The sequence below is a fragment of the Elephas maximus genome, chromosome X (genome assembly GCF_024166365.1).
Source record: "Elephas maximus indicus isolate mEleMax1 chromosome X, mEleMax1 primary haplotype, whole genome shotgun sequence".
Lineage (NCBI taxonomy): Eukaryota > Metazoa > Chordata > Mammalia > Proboscidea > Elephantidae > Elephas > Elephas maximus.
Genome location: NC_064846.1, coordinates 174,215,734 through 174,237,742, shown reverse-complemented (window position 1 = coordinate 174,237,742; position 22,009 = coordinate 174,215,734). Strand labels below are relative to the sequence as shown.

The 22,009-nt window shown below is 43.2% G+C and overlaps 1 protein-coding gene across 2 annotated transcripts in view; it reads right to left on the bottom strand.

Moving 5' to 3' along the window:
* PUDP (pseudouridine 5'-phosphatase) overlaps nucleotides 1-22,009 on the bottom strand; it is a 459,516-nt gene that overhangs the window by 104,029 nt on the left and 333,478 nt on the right. Inside the window, exons 4-5 of one of the 2 annotated variants that reach the window (XM_049872315.1) lie at nucleotides 10,943-11,020; nucleotides 9,659-9,706 (exon numbers count right to left, since the gene is read on the bottom strand). In XM_049872315.1, coding sequence (XP_049728272.1) covers nucleotides 9,674-9,706; nucleotides 10,943-11,020 — 111 coding nt within the window. In that variant the 3' untranslated portion in view covers nucleotides 9,659-9,673. Of the gene's footprint in view, nucleotides 1-9,658; nucleotides 9,707-10,942; nucleotides 11,021-22,009 lie in introns of those variants that run through there. The other variant, XM_049872314.1, reaches the window with a different exon arrangement.

Genomic DNA, 22,009 nt, shown 5'->3' with positions numbered 1-22,009 from the left:
TCTGGCATGGGAACAAATTCCAGGTGAGGATTCTAAATCAATTCTTTGAGGTTCATAGATGTCTGTAAAAACAATTTTTTTTTTAACTCTAAAAATTGAAAACAGTAAAGGAAACTGGTATAGTTGAAACACATTGAACTGGTAGTTGAAAGTTAGAAAATACATTTTTTCCTCCTGGTTCTTTTACTTCTCGACTATGAGGCATTCTTAACTTCTAAGACACTCTTGATAGTAATAAATCCTACTGCATCTATTGAGAATCATATGCCAAGCACTCTGATAATACACTTATCGGTAAAAGTATATCGTGGGGAACCCAGGCTTTGGAATAAGATTAGATGGATAGATAAATAGATAGATAGATAATAGGTCACTAGATAGGTAGATAAATAGGTAGGTAGGTAGATAGATGATAGATAGATAGACAGAAAAGAGGAAGGACGGAAAGGAGGGAGGGAGAGAGTGAGAGAGAAAGACAGAAAAGAAATATGTGAGATAGGAAAGACAGATAGATGTTTAAGATGGGTGGACGGATGGATGGATGGATGGATGGATGGATGGATGGATGGATGGATGGATGGATGGATGGATGGATGGATGGATGGATGGATGGATGGATGGATGGATGGATGGATGGGTGGATGGATGGGTGGGTGGTGTGAGGACGGATAGATGGGTGAAAGGGTGGACGGATGGATGGTAGATGGATGGATGGGTGGGTGGATGGATGGATGGATGGATGGGTGGGTGGTTGGGGGGATGGATAGATGGGCGAAAGGGTGGACAGATGGATGGATGGATGGATGGATGGATGGATGGATGGATGGATGGATGGATGGATGGATGGATGGATGGATGGATGGATGGATGGATGGATGGATGGATGGATGGATGGATGGATGGATGGATGGATGGATGGGTGGATGGGTGGGTGGGTGGGTGGGTGGATGAATGGATGGGTGGGTGGGTGGATGGAAGGATGGATGAATGGATGGGTGGGTGGGTGGATGGATGGATGGATGGAGGGAGGGATGGGTGGGTGGGTGGGAGGATGATGAATGGATGGATGACAGATGGATGAATGGATGACGGATGGATGGGTGGGTGGATGGGGGGGTCGGTGGATGGATGGATGGTGGATAGATGGGTGGGCGGATAGGTGGGTGGATGTGCGGACGGATAAATGACCAGGTGATAAACAGAAAGATTTCATACTCTGTCTTCTGCCACGGGTTATTCTCATGAATAAATAAGATAATCAGTATTGACTTATGTCATTATCTGCCACATACATTTTATTACCAATTTTATTGTCATACACATTATTTTTCTGAATAAAGATCTCCACTTATTGAAAGACTGTCTTTTCCAGGCAACAGGTTTTGTGTAGTCAATACGACAAAAACTCACTGGCAAGGGAATGCATTTTTCTTTTGGTTTTAATACTCAACTAGCAATGTAGCTGTAGGGAAGCAACTTGGAATTCCTCTTTACACTTATAAATGAAGATTCCCTTTTGGACACTGAACCCATGCTGCTTCTGACCTAGTTTACATTCCAATGGCCATCACCTTTAAGCATGTTGTCATGTTGCCACCAGATAACTTGGCATTTCTGGAAACCCTCAGTGCAAGCACTGATGGGTCAGCGATGCACTGGTTTCATATGTTGTTGTTTGCTACCATTGAGTCAGCTCCGACTCATGGCACAGAATACGTATCAGGGAGGGAGGGTGAATCCTTGGGCGAGACATTAAAAACATGGGGGGTGTAGTTCTGGTGGTGCAGTGGTTAAGCTCCTGTAAACATCACAGCCTAGAAAACCCTATGGGGCAGTTCTACTCTGTCACATGGGGTCACAATGAGTCAGAATTGGCTCGACAGCACAAAACAACACAACAGTCTTAGTCTGTCAGATCAGTGCTTTAGACTATAGAAGCTGCAGGAAGATAGGGTAGAAGGGATTGGTGTGGAATGGAGGGACTGTGGAGGGCTTCATGAAGAAGGTGGTCCTTGAGCTGGACCTCAAAGACAGGGTCACATCTTACTGAGTGGGAAGGAAGGGGACGACATTAACAAGTACCAGCTGCCATCCAGTCTACTCAAACTCATGGCCACCCCCATGTGTGTCAGAGTAGAACTGTGCTTATAGGGTTTTCAATGGTTGATTTTTTGGAAGCAGAATGCCAGGCCTTTCTTCTGAGGCATTTCTAGAGGACTTGAACCTCCAACCTTTTGGTTAGCGGTTGGAATTGACACAATGGCACCTAACAATAACAACAGTATGTTCTTCTGAAGGAAGAGAGATCAAAGTCAGCATGGGGGTATATATTATCACCCCACTGAGGTTGCCCCTCTCCATGCCACCCTGGAGGATCACATGGACCAATATGGTCATTCCATCTCCCTTGGCAGGGCTTGCTCCAGGGGTGGGTCTACCCACATCACACTGGGCTAGTGAGTCACCAAAAGAGTTTACTGGATGAGTGTTTCTGGGAAATGAAGGCCCATCATTCCGTCCCTATCAGGATGGGGACGATTGGGTTTCCAGCAACTGTCTTATGGCAGTGAGGAAGCTGGTGCTATAAAAGGCAAAGTGGAGGAGCAGAAACACTTGGCCCTGTCAACACTGTCAAGGTGTTGAAGCAACCTTCTCTGAGACCTGCCCTATCCCTGGCCTTGGATCCAATGAGATAATAGCCTTTACTCTTTAAAACATTATCTGTTCTTTGCAGCCTATGTTGTTATTTGCTGCCATCGAGTCGGCTCTGACTCTTGGCACAACAGAACAAAACATTGCCCAGTCCTGCTTATCTTCACGACCGTTGGTATGCTCGAGTCCATTGTTGCAGACACTGTGTATTTTGAGTGCCTTCTAACCTAGGGGGGCTCACCTTCAAGCAATGTATCAGACAATGTTCTGTTAGGATTCAAACTCACTGAGTAAAACTCAGAAGCAGGTCACCAGACCTTTCTTCCTAGTCTGTATTAGTCTGGAAGTTCTTTTGAAACGTGTCCACCATGGGTGACCCTACTGGCATTCGAAATACTAGTGGCATAGCTTCCAGCATCACAGGAACATGCAAGCCACCACCGTCAGACAAGCTGACAGATGAGTACCTGTTAATGAGTACCTGTTAGGCAACACAAAATCCTCAGTAGAGCCAACGAGAAGCTCCAGTCCATCACAGCAACAAATAAGCCAACAGTAATAAGCAGGGGATGAGCCCAACTGGTTAACAGATGTATTATGTATAGAAAAACAAACTTGGGATAAACATGTATATCGATATGTAGTTGTACATGTTTGCATTTTCCCTACCTTGCACGGAATCGGGTACGTAGCAGAATGTCTGGCACATAAACTGGGGACTTTCAGCAAAGCTGTATTGTTCACTTATTCATTTATTTTGACAGATGCATACGTAACATTTGGAATCAAAACCAAACCAAACCCAGTGCCGTCGTGTCAATTCCGACTCATAGCAACCCTATAGGACAGAGTAGGACTGCCCCATAGAATTTCCAAGGAGTGCCTGGCTGATTTGAACTGCCAACCTCTTGGTTAGCAGCCATAGCACTTAACCATTACGCCACCAGGGTTTCTACATTTGGAATAGCTTCCCCTAAATTCTTAGGTTGATCCCCAAATCCTTTTAAATTGTCCTCAAACAATACACTTACTTTTTATTAGACAAATGAAACACAATTTTCCAGGTAACTATGACGCTAAGTCAATGGATCCCAATCGTGTTTGATTTTTGTCTTCCAAAAAAAAAAAAATTTTTTTTTTTTTTTTAGAGCATAGGAAACCCTGGTGGCATAGTGGTTAAGTGCTATGGCTACTAACCAAGAGGTCGGCAGTTCGAATCCACCAGGCGCTCCCTGGAAACTCTATGGGGCAGTTCTACTCTGTCCTATAGGGTCGCTATGAGTCGGAATCGACGTGACGGCACTGGGTTTGGCTTGGTTTAGAACATAGCCGTGGCTGTGCCTCTCCAGCACAGCTGGAAATAAACCACCATTCCATAACTCTCTCTTGCTCTGTTTGTCTATTTTTTTACCCTGCCAGTCTCTTAGGCCTTCTCTAAATTCACCCACCTATCAGTAATCTTCAACAGAGACCTGAATGTTTAACGACGCTTATTAAAACACTGTTAGCTCTGACCCCGCCTTCAAGTCTATAGATTTTCCTAATTCCATATAGCCGGATAGAACAGGTTAGTCAGAAGACATGGGCCATTTTTACTGATCAATATCATCTGTTTCACCAATAGGAGACATTTTCAGTTGGAGGTACGCTAAAATGGAGAACTCCCATAATTAATACATTTATTTGGGTCAAGAGGAGAAAATTCTCAATTCCACCATTTTCTTTCCTTTAACAAATACTTTACAAAGCTCGTCCTTAGCATCTCAATGCCCCACAGTGTTGCGGAAGTTTCCGTTAAAGCTTAACAATTGGCCGTATTCACAAAAGTATTCTTTATTTCATTTGGATTTGCAAATTGTTCTTTGTTACAGATATTGTTAGCCTATTTCTTGTTTCAATCATGCTTCTATGGGTTAGTTGTACTGTGGTGGCTTGCATGTTGCTGTGATTCTGGAAGCTATGCAACTAGCATTACAAATCCCAGCTGGGTCACCCATGCTAGGTTTCAGCAGAGCTCACCAGACTAAGACTAGGAAGAAAGGCCTGGCCATCAACGTCTGAAAATTAGCCAGTGAAAACCCTATGGATGACAACAGAATATTGTCCTATGTATTGCTGGAAGATGAACCCTCTAGGTTGGAAAGCACTCAAAACGCACAGTGTCTGCAACAATGGACTTAAGTATACAAGCAATAATGAAGACGGTACAGGACTGGGCAAGGTTCCATCTTGCTGTATGTGGGGTCACCATGAGTATGAGCCTACTCGACCACAACTAACAACAATAACTACAAATTTCTCGGGGAATCAGGGCTTCAAACGGGTTCCTTCTGGTTCGAACCCCTGCTGAGAGTTTGCATGTCTAACAAGTTCCCAGGCGATGCCAACTCTGCTGGTTAGGGATCAATCAATTCTGAGCACCACTAGTGGAGCAATGGGTCTCAAAATTTACTATACTTAAGAATCACCTGGGGGGTCTTGTTAAAATTTAGATTCTGATTCAGTATATCTGGGGTGGAAATGCAAACCACTCAGAAACCCTGTGGAGAATGCTGAGACTAATTGAGTTTTTTTTTTTTTTCTACAACAAAAACTCAGAACATTTGTGCTTATCCCGTCTGCGTATCCTACCGTTCTCAGCCTAGAGGTCACTGGTTATCACCTGAGGAGTTTTAAAATAATGGTCTGGGATGTTCCACCATTCTGGATGCTGCCAAGGATATTACCGTGTGGTGTGTTTGCTTGCAAGTTTTGTAAGTTGCCCGTCAGTGACCTGGACATTCACAGTGAAAAGGTTTCCACATGGGTTGCATCTGCTGGCTTGCTCAGTCTGGAGAGCCTTCTCAGTTTTTTCAGGATTCTTATCCCTAGCCATGCAGAGATGGCTCTTAGTTAATTAGCCATCCACTGTATTGTCTAAGACTTCAACTAGCTTACTTTGGATCCAGCATCAGGAGGGACTGATGCTGGAGAAGGACATCATGTTTGGTGAAGGAGAGGACCAGCAGAGGTGAGGGAGACCCTCCATGAGACGGACCGACACAGTGGCCACAACAGTGGACTCAAGCATACCAACGATCATGAAGATGGTGCAGGGCCGGGCAGCATTTCCCTACATTCTACACGAGGTGGCCATGATTCAGGGCCCACTAGATGGCAATTAGTTAACCATAGTATGTGATGAATTCATAAAGGATGACTGCAATTCAGTATGCAAAGGAAAAGTGAGGACCCTACAGATATGAAGAAGAGAGGTGAATAGTCTCTACCAGGTTACATGCTGTGGATGCTTTGGAACCCTGGCTTGTTGCATGTGCCTCAACCAGAAGGTGGGCTGTAACAAAGTAATAAGAAGCATCGTTAAATGCACCATTGGATGTTAGACCATGGAGCTCCTAATCTACTTTATAGATTTGGGGTTGGCAAAGAATACCGAATGTAACATGGACTGCCAGAAGAAGGAACAAATCTGTCTTGGAGGAAGTACAGCCAGAATGCTCCTTAGAAGCAAGGATGGTGAGACTTCGTTTCCTATACTTTGGGGATATCATTAGAAGGGACCGATTGCTGGAGAGGGACATCATTCTTAGTAAAGTAGAAGGTCAGCAAAAAAGAGGAAGACTCTCAGTGAGAGGGATTGACACAGTGGCCACAAGAATGGGCTCAAACATGGCCATAATTGTGAGGATAGTGCAAGACCAGGCATTGTTTTTGTCTGTTGTACACAGAGTTGCTATGAATGGAACCCAACTTGACGGCAACTAACAATTCAGTATGAATTTCCAGTGTCACCAGATTTTCATTTCCTTGGCTTCTACATGAAGATTCAAAATGAGTATTAATTGGCTTTCTCCCAATATTCATTCTATTAATTGTAATCTGTTTTGGAGGAAGTAGGGCCAGAATACTCCTTAGAAGCAAGGATGGTGAGACTTGGTCTTATATACTTTGGACACGTTATCAGAAGGGGCCAGTACCTGGGGAGAACATCAGGTTTGGTAAAGTAGAGGGTCAGCAAAAAAGAGGAAGACCCTCAAATAGATGGATAGACACAGTGGCTGCAACAAAGTGCTGAACATAGCAACAACTGTGAGGATAGTGCAGGACCAGGTCATGTTTTGTTCTGTTGTACATTGGGTTGCTATCAGTTGGAAACAACTTCTTGGCACCTAACAATCTACTTTATAACCTGGCGGCAACTCTAGAGAACATCATCATTTCCATAATCTACACTGTCTTCAACATTTGAGTCCAACTTCACCATTTCACTCTTTGTTTTTGATGGTGTCTCCTTTAAAGCAAGAAACTTGAACAGGATTCCCTTCAATCCCGGCAACGTTATCCAGAGAATAATGACTGGATGACTTCTCATCTTCCAAAACGGGCTGAATCCTTCAGATAACTTAGCAGCTCAATTGCCAACCATGGAGAGATGCCCTAGGAAAAGAATGCCTCTGTGTTTCCGCATTCCTAAAGTGAGTTGTCTTTTTCTGTCACTATCATGCAAAGAATTCTTCTGAAATGCCAGCTGCCTGTGGCAGCATTTAGGGAGCAACAATCCCCCAAGTGGTGTGACGATTGTGCTTGGAGAATTTTCCAAAATGAGACTTGTGGCTCTGCCAGGAAAGAAATCGACTTGCAGCCTGGGGTGAGACCCTGCTGTCTTCCTCTCGTTTCCCTAATCTATAAACCAAGCCCACAGCTGACACACGGCTCCAAAAAGTGCCATGAAGATTAATGAGACTACATCTGTGGGGTCTTCTGGGAATTTAACCAAAGATGTAGCATACCTAAATGAACTGTGTTTTGATATGAACCCAAAAAAACAGTGTTCATGTCACCTAGGTGGTTTAACAATGATGGGAACTGGTAAGTCCTTCTCGTGATCCTTTATGATTTTAACAAGTGACCTTTGGAAATAGATGTTTAGATTTATTGGGTGGTCAGCTGTCATCAGGGTTGAAAGCCAATGCCTGTATGGGCAGAGTCTCCCTACACGTTAGAAGATGGAGACCAGAAGTCCAAAATCTTGGTGTCTGTGGGACTGCAACCCTCCAAAGGCTCTACAGGAGGGTCCTTCCTTGTCTCTTTCAGCTTCTGGTGGCCCCAGGCATCCTTGAATTGTGGCTGCATCACTCCAATACGGTCTCACAAGGACTTCTCCCTCCCTGCGTGTCTCTTCGCCTCTTATAAGGATACTTGTCATTGTATTGAAAGCCCAGCAGTAACCCAGGATGGTTTCATCTCGAGGCTACAATTGATTGCATCTGCAACGACCCTTCTTCCAAGAAGGTCGCATTCACAGGGCCTATGGATTACAACACGGATGCCTCACAAGGGCCACCATTCAGACCGTTTTCTCCACTTCTCTCCGTCTTTCCCAATCCTACTTATCCACCCAACTCTGGCTTCTAGGCCAGCACAGCTGGTGCAATAAAAAAATGCTTACAGATTCCTTGGAGTATCATTATGGTGTTAGCTACGTCAAGCTCTCAGTCACCCGTTTGGAAAAGGAGAAAACATGTTTGAGGTGTTGGGGTCATGCTGGCTTCTCAGAGGTGGGCTGCCAGAACTTTCTCCCGAGGCACCACTGGGTGGACTTGACCCTCCGACCTTTGGGTTAGCAGCTGAGTGCATTCACCAATATACCAACCAGGAACCCCATATCTAATCATAAGCCATATTAAGTACATAGATATCATTGGATAATATTCAATACACACAAAGTTATATTGGAAGTCCTAGCCAGGCAAGTAGACAAAAATATTCAAAGGGATGTGAAGATTGTATGGGAAGAAAGAAAACTATCCTTCTCCGAAAGGATGAAGATGTACAAACAAAATCCAAGAGACGTTTTAGGGAATCTATCAAGGACAGAGCTCCGTAACTGCTGAATACAAGCGCAGTTCACAAAGAGCAGTCGGCATTCCTTTACAGGCAAAAACCAAAAACCAAACCCACTGCCGTCAAGTCAATTCCGACTCATAGAGACCCTACAGGACAGAGTAGAACTGCACCATGGAGTTTCCAAGGAGCACCTGGTGGGCTGAACTGCCAGCGTCTTGCTTAGCAGCCAAAGCACTTAACCACTACGCCACCCGGGTTTTCTTTAGAGCAGCAACAAATAATTAGAAGACATCACTTAACAAGCATTATATTAAAATTAGAACAACAGCAACAAATTATTTAAAAGATATCTATCATAAGACATGAAAGGCCACCATGGAGAGAAATAAACAACTCCATGAAAAACATAAAAGAAAACATAGCAAATGAATAGTTTGTTCACTAAAGGGCAGGATTAATGTCTTTAAAGATGTTTGCTCTTTTCTAATTAATTGATACAATTCAATGCAATGCTGCAGGGGATCATGTTTTGTAAAGTAGAAGGTCAGCAAAAACAACGGAAAGGCTTCATGAGAGGGACTGGCACAATAGCTACAACAATGGGCTCAAACATGCCGACGATGGTGAAGACAGTTCAGGACCAGGCAACGTTTCCGTCTATCACACAAGAGGTCTTCTGGAGTCGAAGCCAAGTCAACGGCAGCTAACAACAACCCATCAATCACAATAGAGTGTTTCATTCAAGTGGATAAGCAGGTTCATAATTCACGTGGAAGGTGAATGGCCAGGAATTGCTAAGAAAAATTGAAGGAGAATAATAAAGAAAGGGAACTTCTTCTACTAATTAGCAAGACATTGATGTTGTTGGTCGCTGTCAAGTCCATTCCAACTCATAGCGGTTCCATGTGACAGAGTAGAACTGCTCCATAGGGTTTTCTAGGCTTTAATCTTTATGGGGGCAGGTCTCCAAGTCTGTCTTCTGCGGAGCCGCTGTGTGGGTTGGAACTGCCAGTCTTTCAGTTAGCAGCTAAGTGCTTAACCGTTGCACCACCAGGGATCCTCAACAAGACATTAGAAAGCTTATAATAATTACAACAGTGTGGCGTTGGCTAGGCAAAGAGACTAAAGGAACAGAAGAGAGAGACCAGGAACGGATGAAGGCATGAAAAGAAACTCAAAATATGGCAGAGATCTGTTTCAACTCACACTGTAAAAAAAAAAAAGGGGGGGGGTTATTGATTAAAAATCTCAATTTGAAAAGATTCAAACTTTTAGAAGAAAGTATGTGAAAATGTTTTAATAACCTTGAAGAAGAGAACGTTTTCCTAAGACAACAAACGCTTAAGTTTGAAAGAAAACATTGATGTAAGAAAAGCTTCCATATAATGGAAGACATTGTGCAGGACTTTAAATAAAGATAAGCTGTGGGTGGGGAGAGATTTACAAAGGATAACAGCCAAAAAAGGTTCATTCCTGCCTAGGGATGAAAGTCCCACCAATCAATAAGAAAAGAGAACACCCAAGAAGAAAATGACCAAATGATATAGAAAGGTGATTTACGGTAAAGGAGATTGAATGGCTAAATCCCTAAAAGTTAAGGAATTATACCTTAAATAACCAGGAGCTACCATCTAATGCCAATTAGATTGGTTTTAAAAAATTACAAGATGAGGCAATACCAGGTGTTTTTAAGACTTGGAAAGTGGAGTTTTTCATACTCTGTTGGTAAGCCTGCAAATTGGCTAAAATATTTTGGACATACCTAGGGAAGTTAAAAATGCACCTCCTGACCTTAAGAGCTAGCTATTACCCAAGCACACACACACATACACACTCTTAGAAACAATACTCAAATGTGACCAAGGAGACATAGAGCCCTGTGGCAATTTAAAAACATCACAGTAACTGACATGTCAGGATATATATATACAATAGAGTACTGTTGCTGTTGGTGGGTGTGTCGAGTCAATTCCAACTCCCAGCAACCCCAACAGACAGAGCAGAACTGCCCCATAGCATTGCCGAGGCTGTAATAAGGAAGCCTGGAGGCGCAGTGGTTAAGCGCTTGGAGGTTAACCAAAAGGTTAGCGCTTTGAACCCACCAGCTGCTCCCTGGGAGAAAGATGTGGCAATCTGCTCCCATAAAGATTACAGCCTTGGAAACCCTAGGGGGCAGTTATACTCTGTCCCATTGGGTCACTATGAGTCAGAATCGGCTCCACGGCAGTGGGTTTTAATCTCTATGGGAGCAGATCGTCGTATCTTTCCTGTAGCCAGGCATTTAACCGCTGTGCAACCAGGGCTCCTTAAATATAGTACCGTATACATCAGTTAAAACTTTATATACACCAGTTAAAAATAAGTGAGCTAGATCCACACACGTGAACTGGGATAAATCTCAAAAACATATATGACGAGGAAAAAGCAGGTGGTAAAACAATACCTGAAGGACTGGGCAGTGTTCCGTTCTGTTGTAAGTGGGTCGCTGTGAGCCGGAATCGACTGGATGGCTGGATGGCACCTAACAACCCCAACAAGAGAGGATACAGTTAGATAGGGTTTATGCATTTTTTTTTTTTAAAGAGAAAGTTATACCACAAATTGCTTTAGAAACATATGCGTGTCACATAAAGACGTAAATGGGAAGAGTATTCAACTCTTTAGGGGCAGGAGATTTTTCAGGGAGGAAGAACAGTAGGAAGTTAAGTGTGGCTTCAATGATATGTGATATTTCATTTCTTGAAAACAATTGATCTTTGGTAAATAAGGCAATATGTTAGCATCTGTTAAACGTTAAGTATTGGATTAATGAATGTTTTCCATATTACTCTCTCTATATTTTTGATTCTGAAATACTTCTTTTTTTTTTTTTTTTTTTAATTTAAGAAGCTAGGCACATATGTTGAAAACCCACCCGTTGCCATCAAGTCAATTCGTACCCATAGCGACTGTATAGGTCAGAGCAGAACTGCCCTGTAGGGTTTCCGGGGGTGTAAATCTTTATGGAAGCAGACTGCCACATCTTTCTCCCGCTAAGGGGCTGGTGGATTTGAACTGGTGCTCTCTTGGTTAGCAGCCTAGTGCTTAATCACCGCACCACCAGGGCTCCTTAATACTGGTTTAATTTAAAGCTGAAAAGAAATCTGTTTATTTTTTCCCCAGATGATCTTTATTTCTTCATGCATTTTAATATTTCCTTGTATATTTTTACTTGCATTTAGTCAGCCATCTAAAAGACAACAACCCCAAATACAAGCAACTTCACATATAATGTAATTTATTGCACAATAATGTCAAAAGTCACACCCCGTGGCTCAGACTGAAACAGTACCATTTTGGGTTTTGGCATTTTTGCCAAAAGAACATTTCCTGAGTCACAATATCTCAGAGAACAAAGTGGCTAAGTTCAAACCTCGAAAGGTCAAGGAATAAGAAAACCATCTCATTAAGCATTTGCTCAAATGAGTAAACTTTCACTGTAGAGAATGGACAGATACCTGCTGTTTGCAAATGTCGCCTTTTATTTCCCTTTTTTTTAATTTTCATGACATTTGGGGGGAAAAAAACAACATAAAAGTGAATATGTGATTTCAGGATGCGATTCAGAACAAACTCAGTTTGATGGTCCACTTTTTATATTTTAACAATTCATAAATGAAGCAGTGCTCCAAATCAAAGTAAGAACCAGTCTTTTGTGCAGAAGGCTTTAACCAGATGGTTGCTAGGCTTTACCAGCTTAAATCTTGGAGAAATATCTGTAAGATTGAGGGTTCCCTCTGCCATTTACCAACCCAAGCTTAGCTCATGGAATGACTTACATCTGTCAGAGTAACTTCAAGAAGTCTATTTTAATCGACCCAAACCCAACTCGTGCGTGGCCTAGTAAAAGAGAGTACTCTTAACAGCTGGCACTTGACAAAGGAACAGGTGTCATGGATTGAATTATGTCCCCCCCCCAAAATCTGTGTATCAACTTGGTTAGGTCATGTGTGGTTGTCCTCCATTTTGTGATTGTAATTTTATGTTGAGAGGATGAGGGTGGGATTGTAACACCACCCTTACTCAGGTTGCCTCCCTGATCCAATGTAAAGGGATTTTCCCTGGCGTGTGGCCTGTACCACCTTTTATCTCTTAAGAGGTGAAAGAGAAGCAAGCAGAGAGTTGGGGACCTCATACAACCAAGAAAGCAGCACCAGGAGCAGAGAGCGCCCTTTGGACCTGGGGTCCCTGTGCCTGAAAAGCTCCTCGATCAGGGGAAGACTGAAGACAAGGACCTTCCTCCAGAGCTGACAGAGACAGAAAGCTTTCCGCTGTAGCTGATTCCCTGAATTTGGACTTGTAACTGACTGGACTGTGAGAGAATAAACTACTGTTTGTTAAAGACATCCACTGGTGGTATTTGTTATAGCAGCTCTAGATGACTAAGACAAAGGATTATTATTAATTTGAAAAATGGATAATGGAAGAAGTGTTAGCAACTGTTCTTGCCCTGAGTCTTCACTGCACCCCCATGATCTGCAAATGTTTCCTCTTAGGTCCGATGCGGTTGGTGCCCAATGCCCAGTCATGGATTCCTCCAGACCATAAAGCAGGAGTGTTTTCTCTTCAAGGATGCCATCAGGGAGAGGTGAGAGAATGGGCATATTTCTCAGGATACCAACTCTACCTGTGGAAGAGGGTATGTCCACATATAGGATGACACCTAGACATTTTGTAAGCCTCCCTGCTAGCTTCTCAACTGAACAATTGCAATGGTCTTCCCTTGTTCTCCATATTTCAAGGTGGTCACAGCGCACAGTAGTCACTGGATTATTCTGTTCTCCAAGAATCCTAAGAGGACTAGGTGGCTTAAACATCATTGCCCTTCTTTTTTTAATAATTAATTTTATTTTGTTGTTGTTAGTGAGAATATACACAGCAGAAATACACCAGTTCAGCTCTGACAGTGATCACAATAAAGGGTCCCAAGCAGAGCTGGAGAAAAATGTAGAATAAAATTCTAACTCAAAAAGAACGACCAGACTTCCTGGCCTGACAGAGACTGGAGAAACCCTGGGAGTATGGCTCCCAGACACCCTTTCAGCTCAGTACTGAAGCCACTCCTGAGGTTTACCCCTCAGGCAAAGATTAGACAGACCCATAAAACAAAACGAGACTAAAGGGGCTCACCAGCCCAGGGGCAAGGACGAGAAGGCAGGAGGGGACAGGATAGCTGGTAATAGGGAACCTGAGTTTGAAAAGGGAGAGTGTTGACATGTCGTGAGGTTGTTAACCAATGTCACAAAACAATATGTGTACTAACTGTTGAATGAGAAGCTGGTTTGTTCTGTAAACCTTCATCTAAAGTACAATTAAAAAAAAAGAAAAATACACCAGTTCAACAATTTCTACATGTACAGTTCAGTGACATTGATTATATTCCTCAAGCCATACAACCATTCTCACTGTCCTTTTCTGAATTGTTCCCCCCCTATTAATGTAAACTCACTGCCCCCTAAGCTCCTATCTAATCTTTCCAGTGGCTATTATCAATTTTACCCCCATATAGATAATCCTTTAAAAGAGCACAATGCTCAAGGCAGATATTCTTCACTAATGAAGTTAAACTATTATTTGGTTTAAAGAAGGCTTCGGTGGATATTTCTGGTTGAAGGCTTAAGGTTTAAAGATTCCCTCAGGGCAATAGTTTCGGGGGTTCATCTAGCCTCCATGGCTCCAGAAAGCTTGGATTCCACGAGAATTTGAAATTCTGTTCTGCATTTGAACCCTTTTCATTGGGATTCTTCTGTAGAATCTTTGATCAAAACATTTGGTAATGGCATGCCCCTTCTTCTTGATCGTGCTTAATCTGACAAATGTCAGCAACACGCAAGAATTAAGATATTGATTGCCCCGTGTCACGAGATTATCTCTGGTATATACGCTAAAAAATATAAATGCCAAAGCAAATCCTAGAGTGATTTACCACTCTTTCTTCTCAAGTTGAGACGGTCATAAAACACACACTTTAGAAAATGTCACTCTCATGTAAAATCATCCATGGAAGATTCTTTAAATGTGTAAAGACTAAGGATATGTCACTCATGAAGTGATATATACTGGGTGTTACAAATTAAGTTGTGTCCCCTAAAAATACGTGTTGTAAATCTTAACGCCTATAGTAGTTATAATTCCATTTGGGAATGGGTATTCTTTGTTATGTGAAGAGGTCATATCAGTGTAGGGTGAATTTTAAGCCAATCACCTTTGAGATCTAAAAAGAACAGAACTGGGATAAAGAAGCAGGCAGACAGTGGAAGGCAGATGCCACACATATCACATGGAGATCACCAAGGAACCAAGGAACAGAGCCTGTCCCCAGAGCTGATAGAGATAGAAAGCCTTCCCCTACAGCTGGCACTCTGAATTTGGGCCTCTAGCCTCCTGAATTGTGAGTAAACAAATTACTGTTTCTTAAAGGCACCCACTTGTGGTATTTCTGTTATAGCAGCACTAGGGGACTATACCATGGACTGTCAGAAGAATGAACAAATCTGTCTTGGAAGAAGTACAGCCAGAATGTTCCTTCTAGAGAAGGATGGCAAGACTTTGTCCCATGTACTTTGGACATGTTGTCAGGAGGGACCAACCTGGAGAAGGACATCGTGTTTGGTAAAGCAGAGGGTCAGCAAAAGAGAGGAAGACCCTCAATGAGATGGATTGACACAGTAGCTGCAATGATGGGCTCAAGAATAGCAGCGGTTGTGAGGATGGTGCAGGACCAGGCAGTGTTTGATCTGTTCTACATAGAGTCTCTGAGTCACAACTGATTCGATGGTACCTAACAACAACAACATCCCATCTGTCAGTTGGTCATACTGTGGTGGCTTGCATGTTGCTGTGATGCTGGAAGCTATGCCACTAGTATTGCAAATAGCAGCAGGGACCCATTGTGGACAGGTTTCAGTGGTGCTTCCAGACTAGGACAGACTAGGAAGAAAGGCCTGGAGGTCTACTTCTGAAAGTCAGCCAGTGAAAACCCTAAGGATCACAACAGCATGATGTCAATATAGTGCTGGAAGATGAGCCCCCTGGGTTGGCAGATGAGACACATATCAAAGGGAAGGCCATGTGGAGGAGCACAGGGGTGCTCAACAAGTGAGTGAGGACTTCTTGAACCTTCCATCTCAGCCTAGCCACCAGTGGAATGCACTGAGTCATAGATCACAGCACAAAGAACCACCCAGCTGAGCCTTCTCCAAATTCCTAACCCACTGAAGATGAATTGTTGTTGCTTGAAGTCATTATGTTTTGGGGTGAGTTTTTATGCACCAAAAGATAACTGAAACAACATCTGATAAGTGGGAGAATTTTCAATAGCCTTGCTTCTAGGTTTATAAATTTCGACCCTTTTTTGGCCTTAAGTCTCCACACAATTTTGGTGCCGGTATTACAGGACAAATTTATGTCTCTGTATGACTCTGCCTTTAGGTCATGGTGCTGGGTGAGTCAGCACCCTGGATAAAAGGAATATTTCCAGAAGCCATTCATACACAAGGACAGTTAGCAATAACTTACCTATAAACAGTAGTGACAGCAAACATTGTCAACCCTAACCTAATGCATCCCAACTGAATTGCTCTTTGGCTAGATCCCCCAAATGCCTGTGGGCATTCCAAAGTTGCCAGTCAGGGTGATACATGTGATGGAAAGGTGAGGAATCAGAGATGAAAGAGACAATGGTCGCTACCAACTGGGGTAAAAATACATCTGGACATTTTACAAAATCATATGACCATGTGAACGTATTGCTGGGACCACTCCTGGGGCCTGAAAGGGAATGGGTCAAGTGAAGTGTCCTGAAGTGTAAGCTTCATTAGATTTACAGCAACTTATTCTCTGGGTGAGAATAATGAAAAGGACAGAAGAGAATTTAAGCTAAAAATGTGATGGTGATGATGATGACGAGTCTACCTGAGGTAATGTAATTAAAGCACCAAAAGTAAAACCATAATTATTTCATGTTAAGAAATCATAAAAGGAGAGAGAGACAGAGAGGGAGGGAGTGAAAAAAGGAGAGAAAAATGGAGGAAGAGAGGGCAGTAGAGAGAGAAGGAGGGAGAGAGAGAGAGAAAGGGAAAGAGGGAGAGATAGAGAGAGAAGGAAAGAAAGAAGGAGAGAGAGAGAGAGAAAGATGGAGAAAGGGTGGAGACAGAAGGAGAAAGGAGAATAACAGGGCCTGGAAAAGCACGGGGAAGAAAGAGCTTGCAGTAAAGACCGTAAATATTAAGCGATAGAAAACATAGCAGAAAATATTGTAAACTGAGCATCCAGAAGACTTACCATGAAGATGAGTGGTGTTTTCAAATGAGGGAAAAGGTTGAGGTGAAGGAAAGGTAATTAAACAATCAGCTGCCTTGGTCAGATGTTCCCTCTTTTTCCAAATCCTAATGGTCAAGGTGACGTAGTGGTTAAGTGCTACAGCTGCTAACCAAAAGATCAGCAGTTTGAATCCGCCAGGCGCTCCTTGAAAACTCTACGAGGCAGTTCTACTCTGTCCTGTAGGGTTGGTATGAGTTGGAATCAACTCGACGGCAGCAACAAGAAATGGTCAAGAGGTAGGACGGCGGTCCCAGCATGGAGACTGGCTAAAGAATCACCAGGAGCCACCTATCTCAAAAAGGGGCAGGCACTCCTGAGAGGGGGTGTCCAAGCGTGCAGAAGGTCCAAGGATGCAGATGGTCCAAGAGCGCAGAGGTAGTTTTAAACTGAAAAAAACAATGTTGAATTCACGCTATTGATGCCTGTGTGAAAACTGAAATTAAACGCCACTAGATGAGTTGAGAAGGTCCCTGGGTGGAGAAACCTAAAGGTTGGCGGTCCCAATTCACCCAACTGTGCTGTGGAAGAAAGGCCTGTCAGTCTGCTTCTGTAAAGATAACAGCCAGGAAAACCCTTTGGAGGGCAGCCCTACTCTGACACACGTGGGGTCTCCACGAGTCAGAATCAGCTTGATGGCATCAGGTTTGCTTCTTTTGGGGGGAGTTAGAGCAAGAAAAAAAGCTTCCTGGACATATCAGGTGATAATTTTGAGTTGTAAAAAGCAAAGAACGCTCTAGGCCTCTTTTTTTCACTTTCTATATGTGAAACTGTTTTGAAATGTCCCACACAGAGGTGACCTGCTCCTCCACAGGCAAGTGCTCCTTCGATAGCATGACTGTCAGAAAAAGGGTGATTTATTAGTGATCGCTCCCGAATAAAAGTCATTATTTTTGGCAGATGTCATGGGAAATTTAATTGGCTCATATTTGATAACCTCTGACCACAGGCTAATTCATTTGCTTGCCAAGGAATACGTTTAGTCGATAATTTCTTCTGGACGATTTAGAGAGAAAATGTATTGCTCAGAAATGATGCTTCTATAACACCATTATTGAGATTTTTTCCTAGGGCCATGATGGTTACTGGTGATCTCGGCCATAAAAATTTTCCAAATTATCTTGGTCATGCTGTACAATGCTGAAATTTACGGGCAAAGATGATAGTTTGTTTTTATTGTTCTTTCCTCCTATAAGCTAAAGAGATCTTTTTTTTGTGTGTGTGAGAAAGCATCTAGCATTTCTGCAATCTCCATCCCTAAAGGTATTCATGATTCATTCATTCAATAAACATTACTAAATCCTTACTTTAAGTGAGGTTGTGTGCTAGCATGTGGTATCCCTTTAAAAAAAAAAAAAAAAACTGTCATCGAGTCAACTGTGACTCATAGTGACCTTATAGATCAGAGTAGAACTGCCTCATAAGGTTTCCGAGGAGTTACTGGTAGATTCAAAAACTGCCAACCTGTTGGTTAACAGCCGAGCACTTAAACATATGCACCACCAGAGTAGAAGTGTGCTCCATAGGGTTTTCAAGGCTGCGACCTTTTGGAAGTAGATCACTAGGCCTTTCTTCCGAGGCACCTCTGGGTTGATTCAAACCGCCAACCTTTTAGCTAGTAGCCAAGCACTTAACCATCTGTGGCACCCAGGGCCTCCATTCTTTGACTGTAAGATATCCGTCAGAGAACGTCATCTTGAACTATCTTCTGTCTGAGTCTTACCAAAGTCTGAGCTGACTCACAACGGGTAAAAAACAAACCAAAATAATGAGATACCAATTCTCACCCATTAGACAAATTTTTATACATTTAAAAATATCCTTGAAAATATCATTCTTGTTGGTCTCGGGGAGTGTTTTGGAGAGCAGTTTGGAAATGATGGTATCAACATTTGAAATGTATATGCCCTTTGAAATAATTATGCCATTTTCCGAAATGAGCAACAAAAGTACTCAATCAAGTATGCAAACAGGTTTATAAAATTATTTTTCATGGTGTCACTGTTTTCAGGAACAAAAAATAAAATAGAAAAATACTGGAAGCGGACTAGATGTCCATCCCTAGGAGTGTATATAAAGGCTTCAGCAGACACTGCATGTAATGAGGAGCTCTACGTCTTGGCATACTTATACTGAAATATATCCCAAATATTCACATCCACTGTTAAGTGAAGAAGATATAACACAGAAGCACAGATAGGTCCCATTTGTGTTACAGCATGTTTTGTGTAAAAGCAAAAAAAGTGTGCTCAGAACATTTCTGAAAAGATACATAATTAATGGTTATAGCTCATTACTTCTGGAAAGTGGGATGGGGATACCTTAGTTATTATACGTCCTTCCGAACTTTTAAAATTTTTTCACAAGGCAAGGTTATTTAATTAAAAAAAATACTATTTATCAGAAGTCCAGTTTATGAAAGTCATGTTTATAGAAAATTGTAGGAGGCTCCTCCATGTGCTCCTTCTTCTTGGAGTTTGCATTATTAGATCAAAGGAGCTTGTGGGGAGGCTGTCTACTTAGATGCTATTACTCTGGGCTCCCAAAGCTCTGTCTTCTCTGCCTTGCATTTGGTGTTCGGAGGTTGGCTCCCATTGAAGGGGCCACATATATCTTTTGGTTTAGGGCTCCTTTCCTTCATCAACTGTAGGAAAACCACCGTTTTCCCCCAAGACTTGTGTGTATTCACACACACACATAAAAAACTTCAACAAAATGATTCCATAAAAATCTCACTATATCTCAATTTTATTTGTAGCTTACTAAAAATGTGGAGCCACACGTGAAGTGAGCCGAGGGAAGGGAGAGAAGGGAGGAAGGAAGGAGGGAAAGAAGGAAAGAGGGAGGGAAAGAAGGAGGGGAGGAGTGAGGGAGGGAGGGAAGGAAGGAAGGAAAGGAGGGAGAGAGAGGGAGAGAGGAAGAAGGAAGGAAGGAAGATGGAGGAAGAAAGGAAAGATGGGAAGAAGGAAGGGAGAGGAGGGAAGGAAGGAGAGAGGGAGGGAGGGAAAGAAGGAGGGAGGGAGGGAGGGAGGGAAAGAAGAAAAGAGGGAGAGATAGAGGGAGGGAGAGATAGAGGGAGAGAGAGGGAGGGAGGAAGAAGGAAGGCAGGAAGGAAGAAAGATGGAGGGAGAAAGAATAGAAAAATGGCAAGAAGAAAGGGAGGAAGGAAAGAATAAAGGAGAGAGGGATGAAGGGACGAAGGAGGAAGGAAGGAATAACGTAACAAAGGAAGGAGAAGAGAAAGCGGAAGAAAGGTAAGAAAAGGAACATGGGAGGAAGGAAGGAGAAGAAAGAGAAGAAAGAGTGAGAAAACGAAGATATAAAGAAGGCAGAAGGGAAAGATGGAAAGAAGGAAGATGAGAGAGAGGGAGTGAGGGAGGAAGCTTTGTGAAGTTGGCTGGGAATATACCTGAATAAAAGAATTAATAAGTAATGCTGTAATTTGATGGCTCTGATAATTTTTTCCCATTTTATTTCCATTGATCATATTTTTTTATGAAACTATTTCAGCAGTTGAGCGCCATTTTTCTCCACTGCATTCTAAGCTCATCTTTTAAAGATGCATTACTGGACCACAGCCAGGAAAGGACGCTCACGTCTGTGGCTGGCATCATCCATAAACAAACATCTCAAAAGGCAATGATGGGATTCGGATGTGTCTCTCAAATGGCATCCCCAAGGCCATCAGTTAAATTCATATGAGGCCACATTGGAATAGGGTGGGGGCCAATCCAATCTGCACCAATAGAGTGGAGTCCTTGGGCAGTGCAAACAATTAATGGCTGGGCTGCTAACTGAAAGGCTGGAGGTTCACGTCCACCCAGAGGCACCTGAGAAGAAAGGCCTGGCAATCTACCTCTGAAAAATCAGCCATTGACATCCCTGGAGAGCACAGTCCTACACTGAAGCACATGGGGTTGCCCTGAGTTGGAACTGCCTGGACGGCAGCTAGTACTGCCAACAGAATCTGAGTGCTGACCTTATACAAGAGGAGAAGAAAGGCACTGAGACAGTCAGAGGAAAGACGGCACGTGACGGCACATCCGCCAGCCAAGGAACGTCTGTGGCTACCAGAGCCGGGAGAGACAAGAAGGGATCCTCTCCTAAAGCCTGTGTAACCTGACCCAACGAATGCCAGCAAATTTCCATTAGTCCTCCAACTAGCTCCAGCCATGCAGGGCAGACCACCTGTGACCACTAATTGAGCTCAACAGAGGACGCAGCAACAAGTGGAGGGAATCAGAAGGAAAATCATCACCCAGACCCTGTTCCAGACAGAGAGGTCCAACAAGAACCATGTCACCTCCTGTTTCCTGGCTGCCTTCTGGAATTTTCTGTCCCGACTACACCTGTGCCGCCATCTTGCTGCCCAAGTCTCATAGAAACCCTGCTTCCCCATAGCTCGGGGAGTTGGATCTGAAGAACTTCCTCCCAGTTCCTTGCAAGTCACGTTACAATAAAGTTACTTTCTTTTTCTCAAAGACTGGTGTCCAGATTATTGGACGTGCCAGACAGAACTCACCTTCTAGGGTTCAGTAACACCTTCAGAGGGAGCAAGGCCTGTGACACCCTGAATTCAGGCCTCTGGCCTCCAGAAATGTGAGGGAATAAAGGTCTGTGACTTCCAAATCACCTGGCGTGAGACTTGGGCATCTCTTTTACTGAAAGTTCCACAAGTGATTTCCATGTGCAGGCAGGATTAAGAACTAACTACCACCCTTAGGTCCTTTCCTAAAAGTTTCTGGTCACTGCCCTTCATTTTCTGTTCATCTTTATCCCCTGTATCACTGGATCTCAACAGGGAAATTCTGCACCCCAGGGTCACTGGGCAGTGTCCGGAGATATTTTTGGTGGTCAGAGCTGGGGCAGAGAGGAGGTGCTACCGGTATCTAGGAGACAGGGTTCAAGGATGATGCTGAACATCCTACAATGCACAAAACTGGCCCCCGCCAAAGAGTTATTCTGCCTCAAATGTCCACAGTGCCGACACCGAGAAACCCTGCCTCAGATCCTGTCCTAAATTTTATTACTGCACTGATGAGTGTGAAAGGTCCATTAACCTACCTACAGCCGTCAAGTCGATTCCAACTCATAGCGACCCTATAGGACAGAGTAGAATTGCCCCATAGAGTTTCCAAGGAGCGCCTGGCAG